Source organism: Convolutriloba macropyga, chromosome 9, assembly GCF_964194025.1.
Source record: "Convolutriloba macropyga chromosome 9, txConMacr16.3, whole genome shotgun sequence".
Classification (NCBI taxonomy): domain Eukaryota; kingdom Metazoa; phylum Xenacoelomorpha; order Acoela; family Convolutidae; genus Convolutriloba; species Convolutriloba macropyga.
Window position 1 is genome coordinate 35,949,947 of NC_134476.1, and position 15,036 is coordinate 35,964,982.

General features: G+C 37.4%; 2 protein-coding genes across 2 annotated transcripts in view; both read right to left on the reverse strand.

Moving 5' to 3' along the window:
- LOC142345753 (potassium voltage-gated channel subfamily A member 1-like) overlaps positions 1-15,036 on the reverse strand; it is a 488,213-nt gene that overhangs the window by 411,625 nt on the left and 61,552 nt on the right. The gene's annotated exons all lie outside the window — the stretch shown is intronic.
- Positions 1,910-5,676, reverse strand: LOC142346198 (uncharacterized). The gene is made up of 2 exons (XM_075398710.1): positions 4,875-5,676; positions 1,910-4,836 (listed from the first exon to the last, which is right to left on the reverse strand). The coding sequence occupies exons 1-2, from the start codon at positions 5,674-5,676 to the stop codon at positions 1,910-1,912; spliced, it is 3,729 nt and encodes a 1,242-aa protein (XP_075254825.1).

A 15,036-nucleotide genomic window follows, 5' to 3' on the forward strand; every position in this document is an offset into this window, starting at 1 on the left:
TTTACTTTAAGTTTTCAAGAGTAGAAGAATAATCACAGATAAAAATGAAAACAGTAAAAAACAAAAACGAAATCTAGAAAAAAAGCGAAACAAAGTTGCCAAAAAACAATTTAATCGAAAAGGAAGGAAACACTCCGATTTTGAATGAAACACTGAATCGAAGAAAAGGTCCTATAGAAATTTTTAGGCCAATCAAATCTTAGAAATGAAACAAACGATGAAGCAGCTAAGCAAAACAATTGGGAAACAAAATATTGCTGAAACACAGTAAGGTACAAGTAGCAGTGAATCTTTACCTGTTTACACAAGGAATAAGATCACAATAGTCGCAAAACAGAACTGTTAATGAATCAGGTGAACCGATCCTATCTAATCTGAGAATTGCAAGAGCAAATTCAATTACTGAATGTACAAAACCGCCTTTGCTGTAGCTGTACTGAAAAATGTAGTTAGTTTGACTACCCTACACATCTAAACTAATAATCTCAAGGAATTCCAATGTACCCACTGAAGGAATCAGACTGGTAAAACATATGGCAAGAAACAAAGTGCAAATACCTGGTCTGGACAACTTAGAGTTCGGCTTTTCTAAAAAATGTAATAATGAGATTAAAACCGGCCAGCCCGACTCAACATTTGTTCAACAAGTTTCCAAATTATTTAAGAAAAAAGTGACAAAAAAGAGTAAACTTTTGTACAATATTAACTGGATAAATCCAGAAGATTAACAACAACAAAGCATCACCAAGATACAAGCAAAAAATTTTATGGGAACTCTTTTCATAAAAACAAAAAGGACATGATTAGAAATTAAAGAACCTTTGAAACAAGAGCAGACATTTTCAACGGTAAGTAATTTTTCAACGGCTGAGATAACTCAACAGACAAACTTGAATCAATGATTTGCGCGGGATTCGCACGGGGATGCTTGAAAGTTTGAAAAATAGATGGATTGAACTGTCTTATAGAGAGTTTGCATAGAGCTATAATTTTAACAGCAACCAATAACTGGAATTCAAACTAGATTTGTCTAAATCCAGAGAGTGCCCGGGATTACAATCGGAAAGAGAGGGAGGAATGCTTCATATTCATTTGTGTGTTAGAGTTATCGTCTGAGCCGTAAAAAATCTCATTCTGTACCAAGCAGCATTCAATTACAGTATCCTCTGACAAGACATTCAAAGTCATAAAATACTCGGACTCAACCGCAAGAATCCTCTGGAAAAATTATAAAATTAATAACTGCAAACCGTTATACTAAAACAGCAATGATTCGCAGAAAGGGCTATGGTTAGGGTACGGCCAACAATTGACGCAGATATGCGCAAAGATTTGCCGAGTGACATAGGTGATGTCAACTGTTAAAGATGAGCACCGAAGGAAGAGGATTATCTTGAACGAAGCAAAACTGCCAAAAGATTAGGACATTCGAGGAAAACGATGATAGGACAACAAGTTTTTCTTCAACGAATGGCGTTATATGAACATGAAACATTAGAAAATTACAATATGGGATCAGAATATGATCAACAATGGTTTCAACTGTTCGTTTTTAACAGTTTGTGTAGTAATGTGAAACAAGTGTGACAATTTGCAAGAAAATTACTATAAGACTGATGACAAATTTCATTTGGTTAAAAATCAACCCCTTTGCTGTCCTCGTTTGTCTTACAATTGACATGCCACACAGTGGAACAAATCCTGTAATTGCACTGCAACTAATAACCCAACTGGGAAATTAGGTAACTTTCATTATCTCAAAAAACGTTCTATGACACAAAGTTTGATTTTAAAAAACAATATTCAGGTGCTTATAAACGAATTGTAAAATTAAAGAGTTCGAGTTCGAGTATTCTGGTCTGTAGGTTTGTTGCCTCTGTCGACCAGCTCCTCCGTGTTGTCCCTTACCCTAGGACAATTCGCGGAACATCCTGTGTTGCCAGTGTCTGTCAAGTCGTGTCTTGAAGATATCCAAGCTTTCACTTGACAAGACGTGTTCTGGTAACTCGTTCCAATCTTTAGGTCCATCAACTGAGAAAAACTTTTTCCTCAGCTCCAGTCGTGCTCTTCTGATGGAAAGTTGCTGCCCATGTTTCCTCGAGTTTCGTTCGATAAACTGAATTAGATTTCCCGTAGCAGATTCGTCGTACATTCCATTGATGATTTTGAAGATTTCTATCATCCGGCCTCTTTGTCTTCTGTATTCTGTGGTTGGTAGCTTGAGTTCCCTGAGCCGCTCTTCATAACTTAAACCTCGCAGGGATCCAACTAGCCTTGTGGCTCTTCTTTGAACATTTTCTATACTGGTCTTATGCTTTTTAAGATTTGGATACCAGATTTGGTTCGCGTACTCTAGGTGGGGTCTGATTAATGCTTTGTACAGTTGTAGAAATACTTGTTTGCTGATGTTAATAAAACTTCTGCGGATTAGGGCAAGAATAGAGTTCGCTTTCTTCAACTTCATACAGATGTGCTCTTCGAAACTAAGTTTGCTGTCGGTCATTATTCCCAGGTCTTTCTCTTTGTACACACTCTTAAGATTTTGGTCTTTGTTAAGATTGTACGTTCTCTCTGATGTGGTCTTCTTTTTTGATGTCAATGTCATCTTTACACATTTCTCTGCGTTGAACTCAAGGAGGCTCGTCTTCGACCATGTTCGGAGTTCTTCTAGGTCTTTCTGGAGGACTAGTTGATCTTCTACTGTTGAGATCTCTCTGTAGAGCTTTGCGTCGTCTGCGAACAGTAGGAGTGGGGACTGAACCACGTCTGGCATTGAGTTGATGTAGATGATGAACAAGACTGGTCCTAGTACCGATCCTTGCGGTATTCCGCTCAGTACTGGTTCCCATCTTGAAGGAATTTCGTTTACCATCACTCTTTGCTCTCTTCCATTGAGGAAGCTTCGGATCCAGTCGTGGGTTTTACCTCCAATTCCAAGTTGATGTAGTACTCTGAAGAGTCTCTGGTGAGGGACTGTGTCGAAGGCTTTTTTGAAGTCAAGGTAGATAATATCCACTTCGTTATTCTTATCTAGCGCTTCTGTCCAATCGTCCATTGCTCTTAAGAGCTGCAGTGTTGTCGACCTTCCAGTCATGAACCCATACTGTTTCTGACTAATCAGGTCGTTTGTCAGAATATGGTTCATGAGGTGTTTTCTTACAAACTTCTCCATAACTTTGCAGCATACGGATGTCAGGCTAACCGGTCTGTAGTTAGCTGCGTCTTTCTTTGGTCCTTTTTTGCAGATCGCTGAGATGTTGGCCCTTCTCCAGTCGTCCGGGACTGTACCTGTTCTCCAAGATTCGTTGAAAATTTCTGTGAGATATTCAGCTATTTTTTCTCTTGCTTCCAGCAGAACTCTAGCGTGGATTCCGTCATATCCTGGTGATTTCGTGTCGTCTAATTTTTTTAGTTGCTCTAAGACTTCACTTGTTGATATATTGATGTTGTCGTCGATTTGGTCTCGGTTTGTGACTGCAATGTCCCAGTCTGGTTCTTCTTCGTGGACAAACACAGATGCGAAGAACTTGGATAACGTTTCTGCTTTCTCATAGTCACAGCTTGTCGTGTTTCCATCCTCCCTCTCAAGGTCGGGGATGGTTTCCCTTGTTTTCGTTTTCTGGTTGACGAAAGACCAAAACGCTTTCGGGTTGCTCTTGCACACCGCTGCCACAGTTTGTTCTTTTTCATGTTGGCGTTTTCTAGTTAGCTTCCTGACCATGTTCCGTCTTCGTGCGTACTCTCGATATGACCAGTCCGAGTTCTCCTTGATGAACTGCTTCCATGTCTTCTTCTTTTGTTTGATGGCTTCTCTAGTTGCGGAGTCAAGTGGTAATCTACTTTTTTCTCCTCTTGTTATTTTTGTCAATGGAACGTGGTTCTCCACTGCGGTCTGGATCGTCTCCCGGAAGAGCTCCCATTTCTCGTTTACATTTTGGGTGACTGTGGAGTTGGTGTCTAATTTAGATTTCAGGTACTTTCTGATGGCTTTGAAGTTGGATTTCCTGTAGTTTCGGCGATACTTGATGTCAGTTCCTACAGTTAGAGCAAACGATGTTTTGGTCATTACATGATCGCCTTTTCCTAAGGGTGCACAATGGTCTATTCTCTTTGATTCCAGGGAACTATGCGTCAGCATTAGATCTAGCAAAGATGGTCGGTTCTTTCTGGCACTTCGAGTTGGCGTCTTCACATGTTGTTCCATGAAAGAGTCCTTCACGGCTTCCAGGAATCTCCATTCGTTGCTCTCTGCTTCACCAGTTGCACGTGCCACTTCCCAATCAATATCTTGATAATTGAAGTCGCCTACCACTATGAATTTTTTCCTTGATCTTCCGATATTTTTCAGATACTCGTTGATTTTCGCGTTGTTTTCGTCGCAGGATCTCGGGCTACGATACATGTTTACTACTGTTAAAGTGCTGCCGGCTAATTTGATCTCAAGTTGTTGGATCTCGGTAATGGATTCCTCACTTATCAAGTTATATTTTAGGTCGTCTCGGATGTAGGTCAGAAGTCCTCGTCCATTTTCCTTTGGGTTCATATTGGTACCCTCCAGTGAATAGTTGTCAATTTTGTGCCATAATGGGTCCCATGGTAGAGTTGAGTTCTTTGGTTTTGCCTCTGATAACAGGATAATGTCCGGTTTGACAGTTGATCCCTCAATTTGTATCCTAAGTTCTGATGTCTTCTGGGCACTTAGTGTGTCCACGTTGCTGAACCATAGTTCGAGGTTCCGTCTGTATGTTTTTTTCTGGCTCTGACTCTTATTATGGTTTTCCCTCGGACGAGGTGCACGTAGTCTCCTGTTTCGTTTGCTGTCAGGTTTTTTGCCCTCTGTAATAGTTCTCGGACAATTTCTCGATCCTTCATACTTCGGTATGGAGAAACTCTCAGGTTGACGAGTCGTTTTTCCTTCCCCTTCAGTTTAGTCAAATTCTGTAGAACTTTTGCAACCTCTTCCTCTGTCTCGAATGTTACCATCAGTGGTCTATCTTTTGCATTTGGGTCATCTTGGGTGGGTTTCTTACCAAGTCTCTTGCATTTTTTGGCTCGTAGGTCTGGTAGTTCAATCTCGCACAGTAATGAGTCAACTAGTTCGTCGTCTTCTTTGAGTCTCTCTTCTTCTCCCTGTTGGTTGTCTTCCGGTGCTCTGTGAATTACAATGTTCTTCCTTCGTCTACTTTCTTCCTCCTGTTCTCTTTTCTGTTCGGCAGATGCTTCTAGGATTATTTCTTTTATAGGTTTCACCGGTTGCTGAGGAATAGGGACCCAATTTTGGGCGGTAGATCCGCTCGATTGGAGGACTTCTCTGCTCTTCTGTCCGTTCATGAAGCAATAGAAGTCATTCATCAGCGCTTTGACCGAGTTCATCGTGGTGTTTAGGTCGCTACGTAGTTCTTCGACATCATTCCGTGGATGTGTTGCCTCTTTTATGGTTGTCCTGGCGAAGTCGATACATGCATCACAACACCAGATAACTTCTGGTCTGGTCATGTATTCATAGGCTGCGCTTGGCATGTTGATACATTTGATACAGTAGTGTTTGCTACAGCGGTCGCATTCAATTATCTTGTCATTGGGGTCTATAAACACTTTCTTGCATTTCTCGCAATTCCAGCCATCTCTTTCCTCTCCACTGGTAGAAGTTAATTGTTTCGTCCGTTTGGGTGGCATTTTCACCTTGTCAGGGGCGAGTATACCACCACCTAGGCCGCACCGGAACAGAAGTTCCAGGAAGCTACCAGAGCAGAGGTATACACGCGCTAGTGACTACTTGGAGTATACCACCACCTAGGCCGCACCGGAACAGAAGTTCCAGGAAGCTACCAGAGCAGTGGTATACACGCGCTAGCGACTACTTGGTGCCGGTACTCTTGTTTCTCTTCTTCTTGTTCTTATTCTTTGAAGGTCGTTTCCTTTTTGTTTTTCTTTCGCTTCTCTTCTGAGATGGGCGCTTCCGTCCGGAGGTCCTGTTCCGAAGAACGATGCTCTTCAGGTTATTTCTTCTCTGGAGCACTCTTGTAAGATATTCAGGTGCTTATAAACGAATTGTAAAATTAAAGAGTTCGAGTTCGAGTATTCTGGTCTGTAGGTTTGTTGCCTCTGTCGACCAGCTCCTCCGTGTTGTCCCTTACCCTAGGACAATTCGCGGAACATCCTGTGTTGCCAGTGTCTGTCAAGTCGTGTCTTGAAGATATCCAAGCTTTCACTTGACACGACGTGTTCTGGTAACTCGTTCCAATCTTTAGGTCCATCAACTGAGAAAAACTTTTCCTCAGCTCCAGTTGTGCTCTTCTGATGGAAAGTTGCTGCCCATGTTTCCTCGAGTTTCGTTCGATAAACTGAATTAGATTTCCCGTAGCAGATTCGTCGTACATTCCATTGATGATTTTGAAGATTTCTATCATCCGGCCTCTTTGTCTTCTGTATTCTGTGGTTGGTAGCTTGAGTTCCCTGAGCCACTCTTCATAACTTAAACCTCGCAGGGATCCAACTAGCCTTGTGGCTCTTCTTTGAACATTTTCTATACTGGTTTTCACCTTGTGAGAGTAATATCCAATAAGCAATATGCTGTTCAATGAAATTAATCGCGGCCCCAGACAAAGTGGACAGAGCTCCAATTAGTTCAATGGAAGTAACTGAGATGGAAATCGATATTCAAGATTAGAAAAGAGAGCCAGAGAACAGCGACAAGGACAAGGGATGAGTAGTCAACTTCCTGAGATGAAAAGAATTTTGGAAACTGCTGGGACTCAACGTGATTCCTACAAAAAGCAGGCAGAGATTTTTTTTTAAAAAATCATTTTCTGTAGGCAACGATATTCTGCGACCGCAAGAGTAATTGCTGTTTTGCTCTGACAAAAGAACGGGAGTCTTTAATTAAAAAATGCACACGTTAGAACGCATAGTGAGGACACAAAAGACGACAAAAAACCTTGAAAAAGAAACTGGAGGCTTTTAACGCTCATAACTTATCCAGTCAACCACCAAAATTGTATGAGATGCCTATCTTGCAGCTGGGGGCGTAAACCAGTCTGTTCACAAACAATTTCTGAACCCGTCGCTATTATATCATTCAGACAAAAGTGTTCGTGAGGACTTATACAAATTAATCAGCAAATAAATAATACTTTGATTGACCGGGAGATTTAAAAACTATATGATAAATTTAGAAATGATAGAACCGAAGATTATCTAGGCCCAAAATTCGACTATTAGCAGTTTTTCTTTGGTTGTATGGATTACTCATTTTTTCAAAAATGAAGGGGCAGGTTAAAGAGATCTGCCTGCAAAAAACAGTCTAAATCCACACTTCGAAGTTTTCACATCGAATAACAGAATGAATCAAAAGGGATTCAAAAACAGTATAATTGATTTTAACAAAAAAAAACATCATAGCAGAGAAAAATATCACTGTGCCCGGATATTAAACACGCTTTGGTTACAATGATGACCTTCAAAACAGTTCTTACTGAACAGGAACACACTGCAGTAGCCCTGCCAGAATCATGGAATGGCTTAATCGACAAAATGCAATAGAAAACCTATAAATCTAAGCATAAAAGTAAATTCTGAAACAACAAGAATGCTAGAACAAACTCAAAGTCGGCAGAGGGTGATGAATTTTCTTTGAAACTGATATTAAGAGTACAATTAGGCATATTTTTTTAATGAAAAAGTTTTCTCTTTAAAATGCAAAATTTAGGTTTCTTAATTTGAATGATTGAATTTTAACTTAAAAGTGAAAGTCTAATCTTCTGCCCTGAACTTATTGTACTAAAATAGGACACTAATTTTAGCACAAAAAAAGAGTTTCACTTCCTTAAGTCTAAGTTCATTATTTCAAACTTAACTCTTGACCTCGATTGGTTAGTATCCACTTAAATCAGACTGGGAATTCTAATACAGTACAAGACGCTTTGAACGTCAACGCTTAGATAGGTCGGAGTCTCAAAGTTAGAGACAAAATAACTTAGAATATGACAAACGAAATAGAATTGAAAGGAGGGCACGGAAGCCAACTTTCAAATCAAAATAGTTTTAATAAGCAACTGCATAATGAAGTAAACGCGTTTGCAGGTTGTTTACTGCCCATTTTAATCTCCCAGCAGTAGCAATATGTCAGACATCAGGAAAATTCAGAAATTTTTGGAGCACGATTGACAAGGAAAACTATTAAAATTATATCTACTCGCACTTTGCTTGTACTTTAAAATGCTCAAAATCTGAATACATCTTCGCGTTACTGTTCAATTACGTAATTCACTTCAAAACCAAGAATCTTCTGAAAGCTGTCTACGAACAGCTTTTCACAACACACTTTTCAAACCAGCACAGGGACAAAATACAAAATGCGGAAGCTTAAACGGCTTAACAAACCCGCAAATTAAAATTGTAGACCGTCAAGAGGATTCACATTTCTGTAGAAAAGAACTCAGAAGCCTAAAATTCACGGGTTGAAGTTTCTTTGATTTCATACAAGGATCATATATGATTTCATAATGTCCATACTTGATTTCTTAGTACGATCCTTGTATGAAACCAAAGAAACCATGTATGATTACCAAGATATCATATATGATCCTAGAATACCAAGAATCATACATCAATTTTACGAAAATGTTTAAACATTTATGTTTTTTTTATTCGGTAGGCTATCACCTATATGATACCCCGGCATCACATTGTGTTCCACCTTAAGACCCTAACGCACAATATCATTTGCGAAGTTGGGCACTAAATAAAAGACTAAATCCAAATAGACAACCAAATTTTGGACATACTCTGAAGCCAGTTTATACTTATAAATGCTTATTTATAAAAAAAATCAAGAAAAAAATTTCCAAATAACCTCAAATTTTTTTTCAGAATACGTTTAAACCACAAATTTATTCTTTTAGCGCACACACAGAATCAAATGTGGATTGAAAATGCAATATAAAAAATTAATAAATTCTCTGACTACATTATACAAGAAATTGAGGCACCAGTCAATGTTTTATGTGTCATGTATGACCTTGTATGATTTCCAAGAACTTTTTTTCAACTTCAATAGAAAATCAAAATTATGCAGTTTTTAGTCTTTGAAATTTTTTGTATGATCCCATTATGATCTCTAGGAAATCATATATGGTTGTTGTATGAGTACCAAGAATTCATACGAATCATGTATGACCTAGTATGATTACTAAGAATCATACAGGACCTAGTAAGAAATCAAAGAACTTATTCGACAAATTGCAATAAAAAAGCTATAAATCTAAGCAAAAAAGTAGATCCTGAAACAACAAGTATGCTAGAACAAACTCATAGTCAGCCCAGGTTGATGAATTTCATTTGAACTTGATATGAAGGCAGATTCTTTTTGTAAAAAAGTTTTTTCTTTAAAATATACAGGAGTACAAGAAACCACACGCCTCCGTCTGAAACAGGGTATCAGAAGATTATTATTGTTTAACGGTATCCATATTTAGGTTTCTGAATTTGAATGACTGAATTTGAACAAAAAAATGTGAAAATCTAACCCAGGTTGAGGAGCCATACGGAAGTAACCTCTGATCATATTAAAATGCGGTCGAAACACCGTGAGCGCTCCAAGTGCGATCGGAACTGTCTCTGATCAGACATTCCCAGACAGAAAAGACCTCTGATTTGACCAAAATCAGACGATTGTCCAGACGACTTTGCGATAATTGCCCAGACCAAATCCAGATCATCGTCCCGACGAATGTGCGCTCAAAATTACTTCTGATCAGACGATTATGCGCTCAAAATCACTTCTGATCAGATTATTGTGCGCTCAAAAGTCACTCCTGATCAGACATAGGTGCGCTCGAAATCACCTCAGCACATGAATTTGGCTTTAATGCATTCAATTGAAAAAAATTGATGTGTGCATTATTAAATTCCTGTAAAAAAAAAAGACCTTTCTGAAAGTATTTTTGCTAAAAAAAAGAAAACTGCTGAGAAAATATTCTTTTGTGAATGCATTAGTGCATATTTCGGATTCAATGGATGAATTTAGGTATTTTTCCATATAAAACGTCGTATTCTACAGTTAAACAAAGTTTCCTTGTAAAGTTCTATCAGATGGACCCCTTTGGTTCTGATCAAAGACATCCAACTCCAGATGTGTCTTTGATCAGAATGCTGTTTTTGTTGCCTCTTGGCAGAGCCAACATCGCTTGGTAAAATATAACAATAAATAAAAAAAAATCCGCTCGATACGGTCTCTGATCAGACTAATATGCGCGTAAATCCGCCTCTGATCCGACCATTCCCATCCTGTGAGTGACCTCTGATCATACCATCCCCAGACCGAAGTGATCTCTGATCATAGTATTGTGCGCTCGAACCAAGTCAGTAGTGGCCATACAACATTGATCTTAGTTGAAAAATTAGCCGTTATAACTCATCTTTGAACACCATTTGCTGAGATGGCTTTTCTGTCGTTTCATTCTGGATTGTAGTTCAAAATTATCTAGTAGATTCTCCGAAAAAACTATAACAAAAACCTGTCAAAAACACAAAAAAACACATTTTGCTCAATTCTTCTGTACATTTCCGTGCTGTCACTCAAAAAACGCTAGTCGAATTGCCAGAAGAATTTTTTCCGTGCTTTTTTCGATTAAGAAACTGAAAAAATTCTTATAGACAAAACAGAACGAAGTGGTTTCTCTTTATCAAGTAAAACTTCAGTTAGGGGCTCTGGTCAGAGTTATTCATAATTATAACGCTCAGAAGACTCAAAATTCCGGGGTTGAAGTTTCTTTGATTTCATACAAGGATAATACATGATTTCTTAATGTCCATACATGATTAATTAGTACGATCCTTGTATGAAACCAAAGAAATCTTGTATGGTCCTTGTATGATTAGCAAGAAATCATATATGATCCTAGTACGAATACCAAGAATAATATATCAATTTTTCGAAACTGTTTCAACATTTATGTTTTTTTGTTTTTATTCGGTAGGGTATCACCTATATGATACCCCGGCATCGCATTGAGATCCGCCATAAGACCCTAACGCACAATATCATTTGCAAAGTTGGGCACTAATTAAATGAGTAGTCCGAATAGATAACAATTTTTGGATATACTCTGAAGCCAGTTTATACTTATAAATGCTCAATTATAAAAAAAAAAATCAAGAAAATAATTTCTATTAAACCTCAAATTCTTCTGAATATGTTTAAACCACGAAGTTATTCTTTTAGCGCTCACAAAGAAACAAAAGTGGATTGCAAATCCTCTGACTACATTATAAGAGAAATTGTTGCACCAGTCAGTGCTTTATGTGTCATATGTGACCTTGTATGATTTTTTCAATTTCAGTAGAAAATTAAAATTAAGCAGTTTTTAGTCTTTGAAATTTTTTGTATGAACCCTGTATGATTTCTAGGAAATCATATATGGTCGTTGTATGACTACCAATAGCTCATACAAATCATATATGACCTAGTATGATTACTAAGAATCATTCATGACCTAGTACGAAATCAAAGAAAGCTGTATGATCGTTGACCCAGGTTACTACTTCTACATAGTTTGTTAAACATAATTAAAAATATTACCAGTATATTGAAAAAGATTGGCCTACTAAACGGCCTAACCCAGGCCTAGACCTCTACTAATGAAAAATTTTTAAATGTCTAATAGGGGGGCAATATTGACTGTAATTACACAGTCGAGCTTTCTAGATAAAGTCGAGCTAATATCTTTTCATGGGTCAAGCTTCAGTCTTTTCACAGCAAAGAAAGTCCAGCTATTGTTTTTTCATGGGTCCACTATTAGTCATTTCAGAACCAACAATGTCGAGTAAAGGTTTTTTCATGGGTCCACCATTGATCTTTCAATCAGTCTGTTTTTCTTTCAAAACCCGAAATTTTTAATTTGTTTTGCTTCTGTACATACAGAAGCAGAGCCCGAGAAAGACTAAACAGCTGTGCACCAGAGCAGTCCAATATAAGAATCAGTTGGAAATCGACCAAAAGCCTTAAGATCTTCGGCAAATCTTAAGATAAAGATATGTGGCAGCTCAAAATATTACCACATTACTTGATTCGATGAAACCAGCTAGCTTGAGTGTATTAGTTTTTCTCTTCTTGGCCGTGACAAAATTTTTGCGTTATTCGGTTTGTTTTCCCTTCCAAAAGTATCAGCTATCTTTTTTAAAAATAATGCAGGGTTTTGAAGGATTTGTGATCTGAATCGTAAAAAAGGAAAGAGTTTACACGCCGACTACGTTATATGCAATTTTACACGAAAAAATTTAATGGCAAAAAAACAGAATTATGAAAAGACCAATGATGGACCCATGTCGAGATAAAATTTAGAATGTCTTAAGGTCCAGCTAAAATTTTTTTATAGCTCAAATGAGTCGAGTATGGTCTTTTCAAAGTTCATTTTGGTCGAGCATTGTCTTTCCATAAGTCTGTACCTCGAACTGGGATTACACAAGCTACTGCAACGGTCAAAATATCAAGTTTGACTTCTTGGGATGTTTAAGACTCGAAGGGATTTGGGCAAATACTTGCATTTAGTGATTCGATGGTTCAATGGGTTGTTAATTCAACAATTTGTTTTAGATCGATGGGATAATTTTTACTGAGCACTTTAATTTTTCCGATGAATAGCGTTTTCTGTTGGTAATTTCATCATAAAACTATATGGTTGAACGTTAATCAAGTCGAATTTAACTAAATTTTTGCAAAGTTTTTGTCACCTGTAGTTCATTGGAAAAATAGAAGTCCTTTTGATTAATTGGGGTTCTCAAAATCTCCTCCTAGATTTTTTTGAAAATTTAGCAAAGTTTACACTAATTGAAGTCAAAAAATACAAATAAATTTTAGCTCGAAGATTGACTATTTCCATCTAAATTTAACATAAGTGAGAAGTAAGGATGACAGCCTCTGATGTGGGTTTTAAAACTCTCATGAACTGCGATGCTCCATTTTTGCTGTTTTATTCTACGAAGATATTTTTTTGGATTTACCAGGATAGCTTTGTCCCAGAGACGTCGCTCTGTTGGTTTTCCCCAAAAACAGTTCGATACCATCGATAACGTTGTACATCATAATTATTCTCTGAATTTAATCTCGGTACTGACGTTTGAGCGTTTGAGCCATAAATTTCTAGGACATGCCGTTAAATATACTGTCTTATAAAAAATTAGCCATGAAGTAGCGCGTTTAGCTGTCACTTTCAAGTGTTTTTTCGCTAAGAGTAAATTGAAAAGCAACTTTCGAGAACTTCCCCTTTAGAAAAGTTGTAGGCATGTTTGGGATAATTTTTAGGGTCACTACACAGCCTTCCACGGTAAAAGCATAATGTTCCACTCATTAATGATTTGAAAGCTCCGCTGCGAACTTCCATCCGTAATTTTAATATATATTTTGCACTCCATCATCCAAGAGGACACATTTTATTTGATTCAATAACTGAAAGTTTTGTCTGTGTCGCCTCCTTTAACAGGGTGAATCTACAGAGCCGAGTTTTGAAACGCCGTTGAATTTCAAACGGCCTCTCATGCACAATGCTATCGTTTGGTCCCAACAATAGCGATGAACATAATTTTCTCTGACATAATCTCGGTTCTGAAGTTTGAACAGTAAGTTCTTGTGACAAATGATTCAATATCATCTCATAAATAATGAGCCATAAATCAGCGCATTTTAAAATTTGTTTAGGAGAAGTTTTAGGTTGACTACAGAACGTTTATCATCTAAATGTATGCCAAATCAATAGTACTTGGTTTTTCAACGTTGCTTATTTTTATAAATTCTACCGGCAATACAACTTAGTTCTGGTATTAAAATATATATAAAAAATCAGGATGTCAGTTTTTGCTTCGAGAATAAAACATAAAAAAGAAAACATTGATCAGACAATTTGAGATCAAATAAAAAAAGGAAATTGAATTGACAGGCAATTCGTATGTATGAATTCAAAAGAAGTCAAAGATACAACCCAGGAAAAAACATTTTCAGAAGCTCATCCACAACAAACGAGCGTTTTCTCAATTTTTCCATTGTGAAATTTTAACACCAATTATTACAAAGTCCGAAAATTAAAACAAGTCAGATATAATTTTTTTTGCAGAAATGCCATATATGAAACGCCACAAACAATTATAGCCACAGAAACATGCTGTAGAAAATTCAAATGCGCAGTCATTCAGAGAAAAAACTCATTCAATTTTAGTGTTTGGTAAGAAAACAAATATTTTGATAGTAATATGAAGACCTGTCTGGCAACGATTGAATTGGCAACAATGTTTGCTGTGGATCAAGCTGCATTCACAGCAATTTTCTCCGACAATTATAGGGCTTCTGACAATTATGTCATCTTTGACATCAAACTCAAATTCCGAATAGGAAAAAGGATGTTATCCAGAAATCGCTGGCTTCCTTCAATCCTCCCATTAGGTTAGTCGTTACCTAGCCATACAATGCGAGTTTTCGTGTTTTTTGCAGTTTTGTAAATACTTCATAAGTTACCTCCGCTATCATGATGTCAGTCAGTAAATACTTCTTGTTTTCCTCTAACTACAGAATTGCTCCGTAATTGCTCCGTTTTTCTACAACTGGACTCAAAATTTGCTGCGGAAGTTTTGACTGGTCTACTTGAACAATCCAAAAAAATTATGAGGTCTGAAATTTTGTCAGTCATAATTTTTCATGTGTTTCCCATCAAAATTCTCCACCGTTTGCGATACTTTCTTGTTAGTGTTTTCTCTTTGTTATGCTTGTGAAGGATACTTTTTTTCAAAACTAAAATGATATGGTTTAGTAACGTCTCACATTTTTGGCATGGATAACTAAAAACACACATTGCAAAGAGCTCTGTGCTCGTGTTTTGTAAAAAACAGAAATTCGTCATTTATATACGAATCGAAAATTTCTTATTTGGGAAAGTCTTAAAAAGTTAGAACAGATCTGCTGTCAGACTAATTGGGATAAATTTTTCCTTGCAGATAGACAATCAATTTTCTCTTGTTTTGATATAACTCCAAACCTTCTGATCGCTT